The sequence below is a fragment of the Schistocerca piceifrons genome, chromosome 2 (genome assembly GCF_021461385.2).
Source record: "Schistocerca piceifrons isolate TAMUIC-IGC-003096 chromosome 2, iqSchPice1.1, whole genome shotgun sequence".
Lineage (NCBI taxonomy): Eukaryota > Metazoa > Arthropoda > Insecta > Orthoptera > Acrididae > Schistocerca > Schistocerca piceifrons.
In genome coordinates, this window is record NC_060139.1 from 230,265,411 (window position 1) to 230,288,251 (window position 22,841).

At 41.8% G+C, this 22,841-nt stretch overlaps 1 protein-coding gene across 1 annotated transcript in view; it reads left to right on the forward strand.

Moving 5' to 3' along the window:
- Window positions 1-22,841, forward strand: part of LOC124775274 (agrin-like) — a 369,325-nt gene that overhangs the window by 134,906 nt on the left and 211,578 nt on the right. The window contains exon 8 of the mRNA XM_047250112.1: window positions 20,519-20,671. Coding sequence (XP_047106068.1) covers window positions 20,519-20,671 — 153 coding nt within the window. The remainder of the gene's footprint in view (window positions 1-20,518; window positions 20,672-22,841) is intronic.

Genomic DNA, 22,841 nt, shown 5'->3' on the forward strand with positions numbered 1-22,841 from the left:
TTCTTCTCACAGCAGGACACCTTTGGTTGTCATCTGCTGCACCCTTGCAGCACAGCACAGTGCTACATTGACGATATTCCACGTCCCATTTTGTTACCCTTCATGACAAGCCGTCCTGGGCTTACATATTAGCAAGATAACGCACGTCTGCATACAGCGAATGTTTCTACTGCTTGTCTCCTAGCTCGCCAAACCCCACTTTGGTCAGCGAGGTAGTCTCCTCAATTGAGAATGTTTGGAGCGCTATGGGCAGAGACCTCCAACCATCTCGGAATTTTGACGCAGCAGTTGGACAGAATTTGGCATTATATACCTCAGGAAGAAATCCATGGACTCTCACAATCAACGCCAAGCGGAATAATTGGATGTAGAAGGGCTACAAGTGGACCAACGCGCTACTGACTTGTACAGTTTGTGAAGTTAATTTGTGAAGTTCTTCCTCTTGAGTAATCCATCCAAATTTTTCTGAAATAATAACTTTTTGTTTGTCTGTGAATATATATCACGTCTATCAACTTTCTCCCCATTCGGATAATTCCTACGTGGTATGTCGTTTTTCGTCGTAGAGTGTATATTCCCTAGTGAATCTCGTCATAAACAATCCCATCAATCTGAGAAGAATAGTGATGTCCATTTTCACAACACCAGGGGAAAACAGATCTTTGGTTCAAATGGCTCTGAGCACTATGGGACTTAACATCTGAGATCATCAGTCCCCTAGAACTTAGAACTACTTAAACCTAACTAACCTAAGGACATCATACACATCCATGCCCGAGGCAGGATGCGAACCTGTGACCGCAGAAGCAGCACGGTTCCGGACTGAAGCGCCTAGAACCGCTCGGCCACCGCGGCCGGCCATACCTTTACTACACGTTATTAAACAACACAGGCTATTTCACAGAAGTATTACTATTTTTTAAAAAAAATTGTAGCTTGTAGAAAAAAAATTAAAAAAATAAACTGGTTTTAAGTTTAGTTGCAACAGCAGGACAAAAATACAGGCTGTTTGAAAAAGAATATACGTACTACGAAGTATTATTTTCGCCAAACTATCGATCGCTGCGCCTCGGCTCGTCTAATGGGGAAACGAATACATAGTGTAGTTTGTATTAATAGAGGCTAAATGTCAGTTGTCTTCTGTTTTGCTTGGTAGCAGAAATCATTTTGCGTTCTCGAGTTTGCGAAGTGCAATTCCGTGATTACAGTGCAAAGACGTTTCAGGTTGAGGAACCAAATTGATCCTCCGAATGGGTGAAATATTCGCAGACGGTATCGACAGTTTCTAGATATAGGATGTATATGTGAAGGAAAGAGTCCCATTCTTCTTTAACAGAAACACGGTTAACGGTCAGCAGTATCTCGCTATGTTACAGAACTGGTTGTTTCCGAGGTTGCATGAAGACAACTTCATTTTTCAACAAGACGGGGCACCCCCTCACTGGAGTCGACAAGTGCATGAATATCTGAATGAAACTCTACCGATCCGTTGGATTGGTCGTCAAGGATCTGGTGACTTAGCATATCTGAGCTGGGCTCTACGGTCACCGGAATGGACATCCTCTGACTTCTTCTTGTGGGGTTTCGTTAAAAACAACGTTTATGTACTACCACTCCCACAGAACCTGGAAAAGTTGAAGAACCAGATCCGTACTGCCATAACATCAGTGGCGAAGGGCATGCTTCCCCGGGTATGGGAGGAATTTGAGTATCGATGTGACACTGTTCGTGTCGCTTATGGAGGACATATTGAAAATCACAATAATCAAGTGTATATATCCTGCAAACTAACTCTTTCCACATCATTTCAATAAAATAATCGTTCAGCCGTTGACTTATACAGTCGGCTCAGAGTTGGTCGCAGGTTTCAAATCCGTTATTACATTTCCGGCTGTGAGACTGGCTGAACAGCTGTAGCTGCTTCTTCGCGTTTATACTTCTCTATTAAAAGATGGATATGACTCGTTATATACCAATGGAAAGCTGAGAAATTGATCTACGTAATGATGTCCAACACACTCGATTCCTTTCGATATTTTGCGAATTATAAGTAACTGTTTACAGCTTTTGTTAGGCTTATCCCTCGCTCCGCAATATCAAGAATATACCGCCCAGGAATCGTGTAACTGTGCAAAGCAAGGAAAGAAGAAAGTGATACACGATATGAGTGTGAGAAATGTCTAGTGCCGTTGCACACACCTGTATTTTTCTCGGGTATACACACCAATAAAAACTTCTTAAACACTATTATTTTAACTCCGCATGGCTTCAATGAATAGTAAAGACGATTTATAAAGATTTTCTGTCAAAAAATTGTATAATTTTGAGAAAAGTGTGTAAGACAAAATAGCCTCGTTTTCGTAAGTTTAAACAGGAAATATGAGGTCGGCTATGGGGAAAGATGGCGGTAAGTCAATGGGTTAAAATGATCTAGGGAACAAGTAACTAACCAGCTAACTAACTCTGACACAGGCTCTCTTGGCCGCCGTTTTGTTTTAGATTGTTCGTCAGAATTACGGGAGAAGTGTGATCTAAGCTAGCAACTTGTTCTGAACTGCATCACTCTGTGTTCGGAGTAATCACGATAAGGATATATATATAAAACATTCTCGGTATTCTTGCCGCGTCAGTTCTGGACAAAATCTCGAGCTTTCGACGATTACCTCCATCGTCATCGTCGGGAGCTGACTGCCTTCACTGCTGCTGTAGTAGCCTCTATATAGCCCGAAGACGGCTTCTGATTGGTCGGCTTATGATTGGTCGGCGATTACTTACTGCTGTCGCAGACAGTGTCAATGTGTGCGTCGGTGGCGCCACCGCTTCCGTTGGAACGTAAAAAATGGAAGGAACCTCTCTGCTGCTTCTCTGGATCAAGCGCTCGTTTCCACGCACAGCTCAGATGGTATCCGCTATCGCGGTTATAGTTCTTTTGGCTCATTCTTATTTCAACAGCCTCCTTGATAACAGAATCCCAGTACGTGGAGGCATGGGACAATCAGAAGCCGTCTTCGGGCTATATAGAGGCTACTACAGCAGCAGTGAAGACTGTCAGCTCCTGACGATGACGACGGGGGTAATCGTCGAAAGCTCGAGATTTTATCCAGAGCTGACGCGGCAAGAATACCGAGAATGTTTTATATATAAGTGCCGTCGCGAAAAACTTCGTTCCCATATTACGATAAGGATCTGGTCGGGTCGCTCGAGGACTCACACGGGTACCGCGACCGCCGACACTGTTCGGGCCCAGTGCTGTTTTGAAAAGGGTTGCCGGTGATCCTACCCCTTTCCATTCGAACCTCGTTCACCCTTATGGCTCAGACCATGTCTCCCCTTCTTCTTTGAGAGCTGTTTCCCACTCTTTTCACCTCTTATAACTCCCTATTGGACGTTTGAACTTTTTGCTAACCTATCGTATTCTTTTTTTAAATATTTATAATTTCGTAGAGGACCGGTGATAACTACAGACAATCTGGCATTGTGGACTTGTACTGTGCCACTCTGTAATGTCTGTCCCGCATTCTGAAATTCATTAATATAAAAATTAAATCACTTTCTGCCTCCCTGTTACTTGTTTATGTCCTTCCTCCGTGTCGCTAATTCTGCAACACCTTCCGTTTGAAAGACCTGCTGTATATTCTGTCCTACGATGTTGCCGCTGTCAAGGAGACGGAAGGTCTTTCAGTTAAGCCATTATCTATCTGGATATAGGGGGAAGCAGTTACGGTAATAGAAGCTGTCCTGTAGTCACCATCAATAATATTCCACCGCTTCGTTTTGCTATCTGTTTGACGTGATTATACCGACAAGGAGACATCACCGAATTGCCCTGATATTTTTAGGAGAAAAAAAGCACACTTACACGATATCAACCACAGTAGTAGATGCCGCACGAAAATTTTGCCCATAATTCAGACAGTTCGCAGTTACGAGTTTTGAAAGTACAGCTGTTAACCACTGGCTCGCACCGGCTGTCACATTGTGTGTAACTCAGGCCCCACAAAGCCACGGAGCCAAGTTGTCAACAAGGCACCGTGCAAGCTGATGGGGGGCCCAAAATTGTGTAACTTTGTTTACAAGGAGTAGATTGGATCATGTGGTCCAAATGAACCGACCATTAGCTGTAAATGGTTATGTTCGGCTGCTTTGAGACCATTTGCAGTCATTCATTGACGTCATGTTACAAAGAACTACGGAATTTTTATGGACGACAATGGGCCATGTCACCGGGCCGCAATTGTTCGCGATTGGTTTGAAGAACATTCTGAACAGTTCGAGCGAATGATCTGGTCACCCATGTCGTACGACATGAATCCCATCGAACATTTATGTGACTTAATAGAGAGGTTAGTTTGTGCACAAAATCCTGCACCGGCACGCTTTCCCAGTTACGGACGGCTGTAGAGGCAGTATGGCTCAATATTGCTCAACGACGTGTTGAGTCCATACCACGTCAGGTTGCTGCACTACACCGGGCAAAAGGAGGTCCGACACGATATTAGAAGATATCCCACGACTTTTGTCAGCTCAGTGTACATGTGGAGGAGATGCGCTATTCATTAATGTCATTCGTATGATTAATTTGTAAATCCGAAATCACTAAATTATAGTCCAGATTTTCACATAGGATCGATTGCTGGGACTGATCTTGGAAAAGTACTTTTTTTTCTTTTCAAAACATGAGGTTAAGTTGGTGAGGTTCCCTTCACTAACGTGCTTACCCTTCATTCTTTTCAAAACATGAGATCAAGTTGGTCAGGTTCCCTTCACTAACGTGCTTATTCTTCATCTAATACTCTCATCGTAAGTTGCATTTATAAACTGCCCTAGATTATACAAAAAAAGTCACAACATCCCTCCTTACACTATCCTGACCCTGTGTCGAACATTATCCTGGTAATCTCACCTTTGAACGCCCATAAACCACACACATATATACAAGTGAATACAAACACACACACACACACACACACACACACACACACACACACACACACACACACACACACACACACAACTGGTGTAACTTCGTAAACTTGCTCGGCGTGTTAGTTCATTATATTCTTGTAGGACCTGTTGCCAAATCAAGCAGTCATCTGACAGAGTGTCTGTAGGGATCGATTATCTCCCGTAGTCTCCTCGTTTTTGATGGGAGAGTTTGAAGAAATGGCGCTGAGAAGGACGCTTTTAAAACCTACCTGTTTTTGGAGGTGTATCAGCCCTAAGTTTTTGGTGTGGGCCCATGGACTAGACATCCCCAACCGTTCCTTGGATTATTGTAATTGCCTATGCAACGACAAGTTTACAACGGAGATTGACAGGATTAGAAAGCTGCCTTTTCTGGAAAAACTAGTCTACAGGAAAGATTATGGGAGCCTGATGTACAGTATTTATAGAAAACCAACGCATTCGATGAGTTCCACCAAACCATCGCACGGGACTTTGAAAATGTTTCCAAGTACGGCGTGGCAACCTTGCCACAAAAACTAGTAGATCTTAAGCTTGTGTTCAAGCAGAGCGATGACACGGACGTTCGCCGCAACCAGTATAAAATGTATGTATTCCATCGATTGCTTTCCTGCCATTCACTTGTAGCGTTATCTTATAAGACAGAAAGGATTTTCAAAAGATATAATGTTAAAAATCTGTTTCGTCTGCCAGCCAAGAAGCTCTGTCCTTGGCTTAGATAAAGATGTTCGAGGACTGAGAAAGTCAGGTGTTTACAGAATCCCTTGCCATTGTGGGAAAGCGTATAATGGCCAGACGATTAGCACCGTTCAAGGCAAATATGTTAAACGCCATCGCCTCCCACGATTACTATAACCTGAGAGATTAGAGTTGGCGGGGTACTGATTAACCGAAGGGCAGGTAATTATATAAATGAGACACATAGTGAGCCACACACGATTACTATAACCTCAGAAATGTGCTTTGGCGGGGTACCGATTTACCGAAGGACACGTAATTATATATCATGAGACACAGGTAGTTGCTCCAGCGTTTCATTATTGGGATGGGAATGAAGTGAAATTCGAGAGAGGGGTAGCCTTTAAATAAAATGTAGAATCTTGTTTTGCCTAAAATTAAAAAAACAACGATTTTTGACTCGGCCGGTAGAGGTACATATTCCGCAGCGATTCATCTTTTTTTTATCAGGTTTCACCAGTTTTGTACGTACCTTCATTTTGCTTACAGGGAAAGTAGCCATAATTTCTCTCGCAGGCACGTTAGTCCTCCGTTGTCTATCAAATGATTGACGTTCTTTATGGATCTTGTATATGAAAAGCTTAGATACTTCTGCAATATGAAGCACTACGCATAACAGTGCTGTGAAGGTCCAGTAAGAGTTGGATGGATTAGTCATATCTTAATGTGCCGCGAATAGCCACCCCATACAGCGGGTTCCAAGTCCCCCTTCGTCTAATAAATACCGTAAATAACAGCCATTAGAACGAAAACACTGTTTGCATGCTATGCTCCCTCTCCACTACCGTTACTCCATACCCTTCCCTCTTACCAAAGTGAAAATTCGCTGATCGCTCAGGACAAGCCCTATCAAGGGATGCGTTCTTTTAGTCAAGTTGTGCCATATTTTTCCCCCTAATTCGATTCAGTGTCTCCTCACTTGCTGTTCGATCTACCCATGTAATCTTCAGCATTCCTCTACAACGCGACATTTCGAAAACTTCTTTTCTTGCCATAACTCCTTATCGCCCAAGTTTCACTACCGTATAACGCTACACTTTAGAGAAATTAGATCCACGAAAGTTTTCCCAACATTTAAATTAATTCTTGATGTTAACAAATTACTATTTTTCAGAATGCTTTTTTGGCTGCAGCAGTATGCATTTTACGAGTATATTCGCTCTACTGTGGCCCTCATCAATTTTTTACTGCCCAAATAGTAACACTCGAGGATTACTTGTAGTGTCTCATTTTCCCAATCAACTTCCCCCAGCAACGCCTCATTAATTTCAGTATATTGTGTTGTCCTTCTTTAATTTTGTGTTTTTCATCTAACAACCTCTTTTCAACACACCATGCATTTTGTTCAACTGTTCTTCGAAGTCATTTGCTGTCTCTGACAGAGTTATAACGTGAGTGGAAAACCCTAAAATTTTTATTTCTCTCGCTGAACTTTGTTGGCCTTTCCAAATTTCTCCTGGGGCTTCGTCTCTGCTTGCCCAATGCACAAGTTGAGTAGCAGCAGGGAGGAGCTACTTTGCCCCACTAAATTCTCAATTGTTGCTCCCCCTTTCATGTGCCTCGACTCTTCAGACGAGAGAATGGTTTCTGTACAAGTTGCAGGTAACTTTTCGCTCACTGTTTTATCCCCGCCGCTTTCAGAATTTCAAAGAATGAATTTCAGTCAATATTGTCGAGGAACTTTCTCTACACGTACAAATGTTAAAAACGTAGGTTTGCCTTCCTTCAGCCCATCTTCTAGAAAGGTCAGTATTGTCTCCTGCGTCCATTCACTTCTCCTGAAACCAAATTGATCCTTCGCGAGATCGACTTCTATCCAACTTCCATTCTTCTGTAATTAATTCGTGTCAGTATTTTACGAGCGTGACTTACGATACTAAACTGATGGTTCGGCAGTATTCGCACCTGACAGCACCTGCCTTCTTTTGAATTGGAATTACTATATTCCTGATTAATTCCGAGAATATTTAGACTGCCTCATTCATCTTGTGAACCAGATGAAATAGTTTTTTCACGGCTGGCTCTCCCGAGTATCACAATAATTCTGAGAGAATGTGGTCTATTCCAGGGGCCTTGTTTCGTCGTTAGTCTTTCAGCGCATTATGAAATCCTTCTCGTCGTAATGCATGTACCATTGTATCTTCTTACCCTTCTTTTTTCAATACTGGCTTCAAGCTTAGTTCTCTTATGTACGTGTTTTCGTTCCACCTTTAAGCTTTCCCTTCTATAGTTAGGACGGGCTTGTCATCTCAATTTTTAATATTCATACAAGCTACCAAGATATGATTGACGAATGTCGTATTATTGCCTTGAGCTCCTAGTCATCATCATCATTTACGACTGATTATGCCTTTCAGCGTTCAGTCTGGAGCATAGTCCCCCTTATAAAATTCCTCCATGATCCCCTATTCAGTGCTAACATTGATGCCTCTTCTGATGTTAAGCCTATTACTTCAAAATCATTATTAACCGAATCCAGGTACCTTCTCTTTGGTCTACCCCGACTCCTCCTACCCTCTACTGCTGAACGCATGAGTCTCTTGGGTAACCTTGCTTCTCCCATGCGTGTAACATGCCCCCACCATCTAAGCCTGTTCGCCCTGACTGCTACATCTATAGAATTCATTTCCAGTTTTTCTTTGATTTCCTCATTATGGACACCCTCCTGCTATTGTTCCCATCTACTAGTACCTGCAATCATCCTAGCTACTTTCATATCCGTAACCTCAACCTTTTTGATAAGGTGACCTGAATCCACCCAGCTTTCGCTCCCATACAACAAAGTTAGTCGAAAGATTGAACGGTGCACAGATAACTTAGTCTTGGTACTGTCTTCCTTCTTGCAGAAGAGACTAGATCGTAGCTTAGCGCTCACTGCATTAGCTTTGCTACACCTCGCTTCCAGTTCTTTTATGAAACGTCCCCTTTGAACAATTGTACATGACTGTGTTTAAACTGACACACAATATTTTCAGCGCAACGCAATCTGACTTTCAAAAATCCCTACAAAAGAAGGCCCTGACTAACATTAACCTATACCTTTCACAAATCACTACCTCACCAAAATTCTTCGTTATTCGAACTACTGCAATACAGCGAGCGCCACTATTGCCAGCTAAATAAAAGATTCAAACTACTGAAGGCACTAACTACTAACAGGCATAGTTAGCAAATGAAAGATTTTGATAGAGAACAAACAATGTATTTACCTCAATAATGTTCAAAAGTCATAATGTATATAGCAGTTCATGACATCCAGTCTTACAAATTTCAAAACTCCGCCATCTCTCTCCCCACATCCAACACTGCTGGCGGCTCACCTCCAACTGCGCAACGCTACGCGCTGTTCACAGCCAACTGCCCAACACTACAATGGCGAATATTACAACAATGCAAACCAGCCACAGACTGCACACAGCACAGCCAGTGATTTTCATAAAGAGCGCTACGTGGCGTTACCAATAAAAAAACTAGACAGCCTACTTACACTTTCACTATGTTACCATCCTGTGAGAATATGCATCCTAAGTACTTGAAACTGTCCACCTGTTCTACCTTTGTTCCTCCTATTTGGCACTCAATCCGTTTATATCTCTTTCCCACTAACATTGCTTTCTTTTGGAGGCGCTAATCTTCATACCATAGTCCTCACATTTCTGATCTAGCTCTGAAATATTACTTTGCAAACTTTCAATCGAATCTGCCATCACAACTAAGTCACCCGCATATGCAAGACTGCTTATTTTGTGTTCACATGTCTTAATCTCACACAGCCAGTCTATTGTTTTCAACATATGATCCATAAATAATATGAACAACAGTGGAGACAGGTTGCAGCGTTGTCTTACCCCTGAAACTACTCTGAACCATGAACTCAATTTACCGTCAACTCTAACTGCTGCCTGACTATCCATGTAAAGACCTTTAATTGCTTGCAAAAGTTTGCCTCCTATTCCATAATCTTGTAGAACAGACAATAACTTCCTCCTAGGAACCCGATCATATGCCTTTTCTAGATCTATAAAGCATAGATACAATTCCCTGTTCCACTCATAACACTTCTCCATTATTTGCCGTAAGCTAAATATCTGGTCCTGACAGCCTCTAAGAGGCCTAAACCCACACTGATTCTCATCCAATTGGTCCTCAACTAATACTCGCACTTTCCTTTGAACAATACCTGAGAAGATTTTACCCACAACGCTGATTAAAGAGATACCTCTGTAGTTGTTACAATCTTTCCTGTTTCCATGTTTAAAGATTGGTGTGATTACTGCTTTTGTCCAGTCTGATGGAACCTGTCCTGACTCCCAGGCCAATTCAATTATCCTGTGTAGCCATTTAAGACCTGACATTCCACTGTATTTGACGAGTTCCGACTTAATTTCATCCACCCCCGCCGCTTTATTGCACTGCAATATATTGACCATTTTCTCCACTTCCTCAAATGTGATCCTATTTCCATCATCATTCCTATACCATTGTACATCGAAACCTGAAACATTACTGATCGTATTTTCACCTACACTGAGCAACTCTTCAAAATATTCCCTCCATCTGCCCAAGGCATCATCAGGATTCACCAGCAGTTTTCCTGACCTGTCCAAAATATTTGTCATTTCCTTCTTACCTCCCTTTCGAAGACTGCTAATTACACTCCAGAATGGTTTTCCAGCAGCTTGACCCAAAGTCTCCAACCTGTTTCCAAAGTCTTCCCAAGATTTCTTCTTTGATGCTGCAATTATCTGTTTGGCATTGTTTCTTTCTTCAACATAACTTTCTCGGTCTACCTGAGTTCTAGTATGTAGCCATTTTTGATACGCCATCTTTTTCCTTTTACAGGCTGCCTTGACTGTGTCATTCCACCAAGCTGTTTGCTTCATCCTGCCTTTACACACTACTGTTCCAAGACATTATTTAGCCACTTCTAGTACTGTCTCCCTGTACCTTGTCCATTCCTTTTCAAATGACTGTAACTGACTACATTCAACTAACTGGTACCTTTCTGAGATCACTGTTATGTACTTGTGCCTGATTTCCTTATCTTGAAGTTTCTCCACTCTTATCCTCCTACATATGGACCTGACCTGCTGCACTTTCGGCCTCGGCTCCTAGTAAAATTCTTTATTTATACAGGCAGTTTCAGACAACTGACTATCATCGGGTTCCTATAAACCAACCACAATAATACGTAAGTAACGTTAAGGCTTAAACTGTCACAAATCTGTTAACTGCTTTAAATGTTAACAACAACGGATACTTACTAAAATGTTACATACTCACATAAAGACATTCACAGCAGTATGTTAGGCGACATATAAAATCATGAATTATATGCTGAAAACAAAAGTGTACCATAACACAGCGGGCCAATGGCCTTGCCACAGTGGCATCATTGATTGGCTGTCACTTGGATAGGGGACCGTCAGGGTCTGCCGAGCGCTGTTGGCAAGCAGGGTATGAGGCCAACTGGGAAATAGCATCTCCAGCCCTGAAAACTGACAACGGCCGGGAGAGTGGTGTGCTGACCACAAGCCCCTCCGTATACACATCAGTGGCACCTAACAGTCGAGGATGACAAGGCGGTCGGCCGGTACCGTTGGGCATTCCGAGGCCTGTTCGGACGGATTTTAATTTTTTTTATAACACAGTGATGTGACTCATTACGAAAACCACAGATCATAATACTATAAATGATTCACATTTGTACAGAGTTACCTATTACCATACCGTAATGTAAATTCCCTCGTCAGCCTATAAAAGCTGTACTAGGTGTGCACTCATTCATGTCATGACTATAATCGGCATTATCGCTGTAAACAAGTTCGCACCACATAGACTGATTAATTAAGCTACCGCTTTCAAAGGAAAATGAGCGAAAAGAATTAGATACATTGTGACATATGGCAACAGGTATGGGCTTCACTTCTGACATTGAAAATGGCTCATTTAACATGAAACTGAAGGCTAACGAAAACCTACAGCGCAAGAAAATCACGCTAATAAAAGCAGAGATAGAGAGAGAGAGAGGGACAGAAAAGAAAACATGTTTGTCACCCTTACAAATACAGTGACGGTAAAATACATTTTTCATAATACTAACATCGCAATAGCTACCAGAAATAATATAATGCGCACTAGTCTAAGACAAGCCACTTATACCAGTCTGGATCGTATAGAATTGAGTGCAGTGACTATCTTAAAGTTGACACCGGAAAAACTAAATGTAGAATACGTATGAGTTACAAAGAACATATTTGTAAAAGTGAGAACAATCAGTCCACATTCTTTCTACACCTGAAAAATGATAACCATTCCGTTTGTAATACAGAGGAAAATCTAAAATTATTGCACAGAATCGATAAATGCCGCCATATTGGTGCTCTAGAGGAACTGGAAATTTACAGGGTGCGGCAGCGATCATAGTAGGATATTAAAAACACACCGTCAGGCAGTAACTGTAATTTATTTATTACCTCTTACGTCAGTTAACGGTTAAAGATATGTCATTTACTAATGTTTAAGTCATTGTCAATTGCGTGTATTACTTTTTGAATACGGCTCCTCCTCTGAACAACACAGTCATCTAGGGGGCATTAGAAGCTTTCCGTAACTCGGTGTAACGTATTCTCTGGGACATCGCCGACGGCAGTTCTGATGCGTTCCTTCAACTCAGGAATGGTGGCACAGCGTGTTCAGAACACTTCTTGCTTCAGGTAGCCCAAAGGAAAAAGTCTGCACATGAAAGGTCAGGTGGGCGAGGTGGCCAGGAAATGTCACCAAAACGGGAAATTACTCTACCGGGAAATGTCTGTCGCAAGAAATCCATGCAAATTCTGGCTTGTTGAAACCATAATTGTTCCACATCCACATCGACCATACCTAATTGGGGAAGAACGAAGTATTGCAGCATCTTTAGGTAGCGTTCACTGGTGGCAGTTACAGCCACACCGCTGTCATCCTCAAATAAGTAAGGGCCAATAATCCCAAAAGAAGCAACTCCACATCACACTATGACACGAGAACTGTGCAAGGGCTTGATTTGCAGCTCATGTGGGTCTACATCACTCCAATAACGCATATTCTGTTTATTCACTGAACCACATAACTCGAAATGAGCTTGGTCTGACAACAGGACGGTGTGCAACATTTGTGGATTTTGGCGAAGGAGATCACGCACGGTTGAGCAGAATGTTTAGCGTGAAACCCAACCGTGAGGCCTCGTTTCCTGGACAATCTGCAGCTTATATGGGTGAAAATGGAGATCTTCGTGCAATATTCTCCTCACTGAGGGATCGGGCATATGCACAGTTTGCGCATGACGACGGGCAGATCTTTTTGGGCTACGCAATAGTGCAGCACGAACATTTTCCACGGCTTCTGGTGTCCGCACAGTTCTTTCACTTCTACCCACTTTGCCATTGCAAACAAAACCTGTTGTTCGAAATGCACGTACCGACCTCACAATGGTCCGTCCGTCTGGAACTTTCCCATTACGTCCCAAGTTGAAATACTGCCGAAATGCTGGGTAGCAATAACAGAGTCGTTATTCCTGAAATAACTTTCAACAGCAAAGGCACGATGCTGTGCACTCCACCGCTCCATATCACTGTCACACTCGAAATGGCAGCTCATTAGTACACGAATGCGGCACGAGATGGCGCGCATTCCTGCAGTACGTCATTGTACTGTGCAAGTCAAATTACGCTATGAACGCTGCCGCACCCTGTACAAAGAATCCCTGCGCCATTTTAACTAAAAAAAACTTATCTGAGAAATAGGAATTTCGTAGAAAATTTTAAAGACCTACCGCAGACCTCGTAATTGATCCAATAAAAATAGCAATGCGTCTCGCCTAATTATACATTAGTACCACATCAATAAACTATTTTTCTATACGGTATGTTCAGCGGCCTGTTTCAAGCACAATATATTTCTGTTTTTATTTATGTTACAACGTCTGTAAATAACCTCTGATACATGTTAAATAGCTGCTTACTCTTTTTATACGTCTGTAAAAATAGCCTCTGTATCTGTCACGCTATGTTACCTTACTACATACAAATTGAACATAGTTAGGGTTAGTCACTTAACAGTTTCCAGAATGAGATTTTCACTCTGCAGCGGAGTGTGCGCTGATACGAAACTTCCAACAGTGTCTGACGTTCTGTTGACATTGTCACTCTTTCTGCGTATGAGATTGTATGTGTTATAATATGAACCATTAGTAAACCCTTATTAGCTGGACACTTCAGGTAACTTGATTTTAAGAAAAACATGTGTCTGTGTCTTTGTAAAATCCTTCATTGGTCATGCATTACACGCAACTGCAGTTTTATTGTATTATGTTGGATGTTTATACAACGATTTGACTACGAAACTGAGCGCGTTACATCTGTGCTACTGTTATGGATTTAGGCAGTTCAGCTAAGCGTGCGTTTTGTGTATCTGTATGGCACTTCTCATGAAAGTTACTGTACGATGGAAGCACTGCACACATGAGTGCGACTATAACTCTTTTAATTCTAGTGTCTATGAGAACATATAAGCCATTCCTTCCATGCATTTTATTTCATGTCACCGCAACTGTGATCGTAACACCCGTAAGTTGCTGTCAGATGCAATATGCAGAACATATTTTATGACTGTCACATGTACTTACCGTAGCAGACGTCACATAGATTGTTAACTGTAAAATACTAGTCACCATCGGTGGGCATAGACGTCTATGACCATGTTTGGCTCTACCAGTAAACAATGATCAGCCGTGCCGTCGGCTCTATGTGGTACGAATTTGTTCACGGCATTAACACCGATTACAGTAATAACTCGAATGAGTACACTCCCTAGCACAGCTTGTATCGATTGACGACGTAATTTACATTCTGATATGATTACAGGTAACTCTATGCACATGTGAATCCTTTACGTTTTTATGATATGTGTTTTCGTAATGAGCCACATCACTGAGTTAGGCTATACTTTTGCTTTCCATGTATAATTCTTGGTTTTATCACCTGACGATAATGATTTTATATTTAGCCTGACATGATACTGTGAACACTTTTATGTGCAATGGAACTAGATAGTTCCTTTGACCTTGTCAAGTTTCATACATCTATGACGTATCTATGTAGACTGAAGCGGCGAACGAAAATTTGTATCAAGGCCAGGATTCGAATATGGGTCTCCTGCTCAAGAGGCAGATGTGCTAACAACTATGCCACCCTGGCACGGACTATTCTAGCATGCCTCCCTCTTCAGTCCAAATTGCCATTCACACCGGAGCCCACTTTTATGTATGTGACATTTTATTACGTGTGTTATTGTTAACATTTACTACAGTTGAAAGACTGGTGACAGTTTAAAACTGTAGTTTTACTTCCATATTATTTTATTTGATATATAGGGATCCGATGATTGTCTGACGACTGAAACTGGTTACGTAAAGAAAATTTTTGTCAGGAGCTCAAGACGGTAATATGAATTTCTTTAAATATGGACTGAGGTGACAAAATGCGTGGGATCCCTCCTAATATCGTGTTTGACTTCCTTTTGCAGGGCATAGTGCAGCAACACGACGTGGCATGGACTCAACTAATCATTGGAAGTACTCTGCAGAAATACTGAGCCATGCTGTAGCAGTCCATAATAGAGAAATTGCTGCCGGTACAGGATGTTGTGCACGAACTGACCTCTCGATTATGTCCCATGTTCGATGGGATTCATGTCAGGTGATCTGAGTGGCCAAATTATTCGCTCGAACTGTCTGTAATGATCTTCACACTACGCCAAATTTCAGACATTACCTCTTTCGATGGACAACGTAGTGGGCGACGGCCTTCACTTAATGGCGAAGAGCAGCAGCGTTTGCGTAGAGGTGTCATGGCGCATTGTCATCCATAAAATTTTCATAATTGTTTGGGAACATGAAGTCCATGAATGGCTGCAAATGGTCTCCAGGTAGCCAAACACAGCCATTTCCAGTCAATGATCCGTTCAGTTGGACCAGAGAACACAGTTCATTCCATGTAAACACAGCCTACGCCATGACTGACCAACCACTGGCTTGCGAAATGAAATCATTACTCATCTGACCAGGCCACGGTTTATCACTCATCTAGAGTCCAACCGATATGGTCATGAGCAAGGGAACCGTGCTCAAAGCGATGCTGGGCTATTATCCAAGGCACTCACGTCGGTCGTCTGCCGCCATAGCCGATTAACGCCAAATTTCGCCGAACTGTCCTAACGGATAAGTTCGTCGTAGGTCCCGCATCTGTTTCTGTGGTTATTTCACGCAGCATTGCTTGTCTGTTAGCAATGACAACTCTACGCAAACGCCGCCGATCTCCCTCGTTACGTGAAGGCCGTCGTCCACTGTACTGTCAGTGGTGAGAAGTAAGGCCTGAAATGTAGTATTACTGGCACACACTTCACACAGTGGATCTCAGAATACCGAATTCCGTAACGATTTCCGAAATGGAATGTCCCATGCATCTACCTCCAACGACCATTCCGCGTTCAAAATCTTAATTCCCGTCGGGTGGCCATAATCACGTCGGAAATCTTTTCACATGAGTCACCTGAGTACAAATGAGCGGTCCGCCAATCCACTTCCCTTTTATACCTCTATCTGTACACGTGCTTATCACTGTCTCATGACCTCAGTGTTTAAGAGCTGTGGGTCACGACCTCCTGAAATTATATTACTCTCGAGCTATCTGCAATTTAATCTTTCAGTTATTGTACGTAACAGCTCTAAAATCTTCATGACAGTCTTAGCGCAGATAACGTTCAGATCGTACTTATTCCGCCGCTTACGTCATCATCAGATGGCGAGTGCTGCCGTGGCTATCGTTCCATATCGGTGATGTCTCCAATAAAGTTGTCGAAATTTCACCAATTGCAGCATGTGGAGCATCGGACATTTACTTAAGACGACTTTCCCGTGCGGAACAATAACCACAACAGGACTGTGTTATGCTGACAAAAGGTCATTTGCGAATAGAACACAAAATTAAATCGTTTCTCAATATATACTCCCTGAAAAAAAAAAAAAAAAAAAAAAAAAACAGGTGATGCATGATCGCACGTTAATGTAAACTATGTACGCATACACAACATCACCAGGTATGTAAATAATTCGAACAATTCTCTGTGACAGGGAGAACGACATTTGGGTTCCTCGTTTTTAGTGTTGCTACCAGGTTTGATATGGTACATAATGGGGCGTGAACAACGTCATATGTTTGAGTGATCGCTGTGAAGGATACGAAGATGACGTATACACGTATGGCACAGTGTTATCAGCACATGACAGTGTGTTCAAACGGCGTCATTGTGATTTTCCATTTGTCCGGCTGGTCTAATCGTGCAATATCGAAATGAGGTCATTCAGATTATAGCGCTATCGTGCTACCTGTTTCCTAATAACTGAACTCTTAGTCCTGTCACAGGTAAGGCAAGTATAACGCTAACGCGGAATGTTAAATGCCAAACGTGACATAAACCTACAATATAGTATTACCCTCTGGGAGGAATTTTGAAACTGACTGTGTGTTCACCTAATGGATAGAGGGTATCGAACATGAATTTCGTACTATTGCAATTAATAGAAAGCAGAAATACTTTAATTTTGTAAGAAATGAAAGCAATAAAGTTTTCGTGAATGAAATTATAAACGGTCGCCATTCTAATTAGGTATAATAATGTGGAAAAATTATTCTCCGTGGATTTAAATATATTTTTGCAAAAGGAAGTTTAATTCTTTCTCTCCTAGTAAAGAGCAATGAACACTCACAACAACCAGACGAACTGCACAGTGGATAGCAGTAGTATTCAATTGCGTAGACTGGCAATCACAGAAACATGAATGAGACTTTTTTGCTCCAATTGAAAATAATTACCACTTCAATCATTAATTACTTCAGCACCAAATGTTATCAAAGGCATCACAAGATTAAGTGGCACCGGACAAGAGTTCAAGTTTCACAGACACATCACAAATGCAATAAATTAACACTGTACTAAGACATTTCATGTTCATTCTATTGAGGAAATGTTCCAGATTTCATTAGCAAGAACCATATTCAAATTAACTTTCTCCTACAAGCAAAGGTTAAAATGAGGGCCATTAACCTATCCCTTCCATTATAAGCAAATATGTACACATTTTAGAAACATTTTGCATGACATAAATGCTGAACTACAATCCCACTTAAGATTATTTAGTCCTCAGTGCTTTATAACATTTACATTATCAGTATTGTTATTTAGCTTCGGAAATAAATTCAAGGTGAAGTAAAGTTTCAAATAGGTTTTGCATTGTGTGCCTTTTTCATTACTTTGTAAGCAAGTGATTTTAATTATCAACATTTATACGCTATAGCACAAAACTTTGGCACAATCAAAGTAGTGGCAATTTAAAGCAAAATAAAGCTTTTTAACAAATTTAAAATAATGTGCCTCTCTCTTCATTTGTGAAACAAATGATTTAACTAGCAGCTTTTATCTCCTTTAAAACTGAAACTTAGGCACATTTCAATAGAAACAAAGTTGCATTTCTTCATAAACAGGATACTCACTTTTAGCACTTTTAGGATAGGACCCTGCTTTGTATCACGAAGAGGACAGTTTCAAAGTTCAACACATGAATTATTATTGCAAAAGCACACACAAGCACAGTGGTTCATACTGACATACATATCTGTTTTCCAAAGTAGGTGAAACAGTGGGGCAATAGAGGTGGCAAGCACGTGGTTGCTATCAGGTCTCCTTCTGGCGGCTTTAAGCTCTCTTTGATTCTTCTTGGCGACGTATTCATCGTCTTTAGAGCCTTTCCAAATTAGAGAGCACCATTTTACAACCGGAACCACATCCGAGGCCATTCCATCATAGATTTGGTTTCAGAAGGCCTCACTTGGCACCTGCGGTGTTGACTACACGACTGCTGGCGACTGCCTAACGTACTCTCTCTCTCTTACCGCCCAGATTGACCGCCACTTCTACATTTTCTCACGCGCCAAGCCCCTTCTGTAATGGAGGGGGTTCCCTATGTCTTTTCTGTTTCACAATACAAGATCCCTAAATATGAACCAGTTTTCTATATACAATTTTGTTTTCACAGACAGACATATTTAATAAAGTTTCATTATTTAAGCACACTGTTAAGTCAAACAAAATATACATCACAAATTTCCAGTTCCCACCAACAATTCAAAGACCTTAACTCGTACAGAATAAACACTTCATAATAAAATTACGCTGTACTAATTATTCACAATCGATAATGGTGTTACAAGATGAGACAGTGGACCAATATCGAACTGCGTGAGGACATGAGGGCCGGAATACTCTTCGTCAAGCTGTCTCACCGAGCGAGGTGGCTCAGTGGTTAGCACACTGGACACCCATTCGGGTGGATGTCGGTACAAAACCGAGTCCAGCCATCCCAATTTATGTTTTCTGTGATTTCCGTAATTGCTCCAGGCAAATTCCTGGATGCTTCCTTTGGAAGGGAAAGACCGATTTTCTTCCCCATCCTTGACACAGTCTGAGCTTGCGCTCCGTCTCTAATGACCTCAATGTCGACGGGACGTTAAACTCAATCTTCCTTCCTTCCAAGATGCATTATGCACTAAGCACATCAAAAATCCTTCACATATGCGTCTCCCATCCGAGAACAGGCAATGGACTCACTCCAAAATTCTTTGTCATCCTATACCTTTGGTAGTAGACTAGCAGCAGCCGGACTAGGGACTTAGCGTCCCATTCGTAGGCTGCCGTTAAGATCACAACATAGGCGCGCTGTGTTTGGAGTGGTGCTCTGACTGGAAAGCAAGGATTGTTGATGAAAGGTGTCTTACTGTGTTCAGCGATAGATCATAGTTCTACTACCCTGGATGACGTCGGCGAGTATGGCAGAGACATGGGGAGAGGCCCCATTCTTCCAGTGGTTTGAAGAGGCACAGCACTGTTAATCATGGTGTCGGGAGCTATCGGGGGTGAAATCAGATCACAGTTGGTAATGATTGAGAGACCTCTGGTGGCGCGACATTACGTGACTGAAATCCTGCGTCTTCGTGAGTTAACTTTCATGTGACAGTGCTGTATGCCATTTTTCATCATGACACTTGTCACTTCCTCTATGCGCAGTTTGTAGGATGTACTCTCATGACCAACAAAGATCCCCAGATCTGTCCTAGACAAAATATGTGTGGGGACAGCTCAGACATCAATTCATCCCAGTGCCACTATCCATGATATGAAGGACGAGTTACAAAAGGTTTGGCTAGCTTGCTTCAGGGCGTGATACAACCCTCCGAACCGAATCAGTACATGTATCAAACATCATATTGATAAGCGAGCTGATCCTACCAAGTTTTTAGGAAATTTGACTGAAATTTGCAGTCACTGAAATAACATTTCATACCCGCTCAATTCAGTAAGTTTTATTTTGGTAACTGGAAATTTGTGGTAAGGTCTTATGGGCCCGAACTGGTGAGGTCATCGTTCCTTAACCCTACACACTACTTAATCTAACTTAAACTAACTTACGCTATGGACAACACACACACCAATGCCCAAGGGAGGACTCTAACCTCCGAGGGGCGCAGCTGCTCGGACCGTGATAAGACGCCCTAGACCGCGCGGCCGTTTTATTTTGTTTACTCGACGCTCCACTTATTTCGAGAGTTAATGTATTTCCTCTTCAGCGTACACGATGATGGAAGCTAACAGTGGGAAAATGTTTACGCGCTCGCAGTTCCAAAGGCTTCTCTGGTTGGTGTCGTAAATACGAATGTTTTCACAGGCATGGAGGTGAAGCCGTGCGGCGGGGAGCGTCCGCTGGTCAGCGCCTCTAGCGGCGAGGAGCTGGACTGCGGCAGTGGGCCCAACCGCCAGGACTGCCCGCCGGGCTCCTACTGCCACCAGACGCCCGCCTTCGCCAAGTGCTGCAGCAAAAGTGAGTCCTGACGATGGCGACGCACACGCCGCAGAAACGTTATTTCTTTTTATGATCGGAAACTTCCTTATTCTGATGATATAACTCCTCTCCGCTTCTGAGAAGTTACCAAATTTCATTGTTTACTAAAAAATACTTTTCAAGAATATCAATTGCATTTCTGGAGTCTTCTTAGTTTTTCATCAATGAGGATTTCGATTACTCGTTTCAGATTCCCACTATTTTTGCTGGTGTAGCAACTGCCCATCGTTGTCAAGTGGTATCGGTTCACCTTCGTGTATTCCTGTCAGTTCCTGATGCGGACAATTTACCATACTACACGATTTCACATTGCTGAACGTATTTGAGAACTAATATGAGGATGCTGAATGTACAGTTCACTATGTAAATGGAGAAGAAAAAATTAACCATCATGGGTGATTAAAATACTTTATTGGGGGAAGGAACAAAACAGAACAGGATTACAGTAGAATATGGGATCAGTAGTCGGAATAATAGACAAATTGAGCTCTACAATAAATTTCGTTAGCGATAGTGCACACAATGTTTGAAAACCACAAGAGGTGGAATCATACTAGGAAAATGTCTATAGACACTGGAATATTCTAGCTGGATTACATCATTATCAGCCAGAAATTCCGAAATCACTTATTGTGTACGCGGAAACAGATATTTACTCAGATCACAATTTAGTAATTATGAAGAGTGGGCAGAAGTTTAAGAGAATAGTGTGGAATAATCAGTGTGGAAAGTGGCGCCGAGGAATGACATGCTTCGTTTTAAGTTCTCGAAGCCTGTACGTATTGTGATAATGATTACCACAATATACAATTCAGTTGAAGACGAATAGACATTTCTTTAAAGTATAATTGCAGAAGTTGAACAGACAAACATAGGTACAAGGAAGGTAACAGAAGAAATATTTAAACTGATCGACGTAAGAAATAAATATTAAAATATTCACATAAACACAGGAATACAGCTAAATGTTACTTGGCAATGAAATAAACAGAAATTGCAAGGAAGCCAGGATGAAATAGTTGCACGGAAAATGCGAAGAAATGGAACAGGACAGATTCAGAATACAGAAAGCTTAAAACATCCTTCACGAAATTAAAAGCAAAGGCATTACCATTAAGTGTGCAATCTTAATCCCCCTCTTAAAAGCAAAGGAGACAGTGAATAGAAGGAAAAAGTACACTGAATACATGTATGAAACAGAAGAATTGTCTAACGTGACAGAAGAAGAAATTGGGTTCGATATTGAAGAGATAGAGAATCCAGTATTAAAGTCATGATTGCAAAGAGACTTGGAGGACTTGAGATTAAATAAGGTAGAACAGGTAGACAACATTCCATCGGAATTTCTAAAATCACTGTGGGAAGTGGCAACAAAACAACTATTCAAGTTGGTGTTTAGAGTCTATGAGACAGGCGTCATACCATCAAACTTCCGCTGGCCAAAGTGGCCAAGCGGTTCTAGGCGCTTCAGTCCGGAACCGCGCGACTGCTACGGTCGCAGGTTCGAATCCTGCCTCGGTCATGGATGTGTGTGGTGTCCTTAGGTTGGTTAAGTTTAAGTAGTTCTATATTCTAGGTGTCTGATGACCTCAGATGTTAAGTCCCATAGTGTTCAGAGCCATTTGAACCATCAAACTTCCGATAAAATATCATTCACACAGTTACGAAAATAGCAACAGGAGGTAAGTGCGAGAACTATTGCACAGTCAGCTTAACAGCTCATGAACCAAGTTGCTGACAAAAATAATATACGGAGGAATGGAAAGAAAACTGAGGATCTGTTGAATGCCGACTAGTTTGGCTTTGGCTTTAGAAAAGGCAAAAGCTACATAGGAAAGGTAAAACCTACTCAGTCGTCTTCTACTGTATTCGTTTCCCCTGTTCTAGCTAATCTTTGTCTAATGTTCCCTCTGAAACTCCCAACAACCTCTGGTTCTTTCAAACCTATCCAGGTCCCATCTCCTTAATTTCCTACCTTCTTGCAATTTCTTAATTTTTAATTTACGGTTCATAATAAATACATTGTGGTCAAAGTCCACATGTGACACTGGAAATGCCTTACAGTTTAAAGTCTGGTTCCAAAATCTCTGTCTTATCATTATCCGATCAGTCTGAAACGCTCCGGTGTTTCTAGGTCTCTTCTACGTAT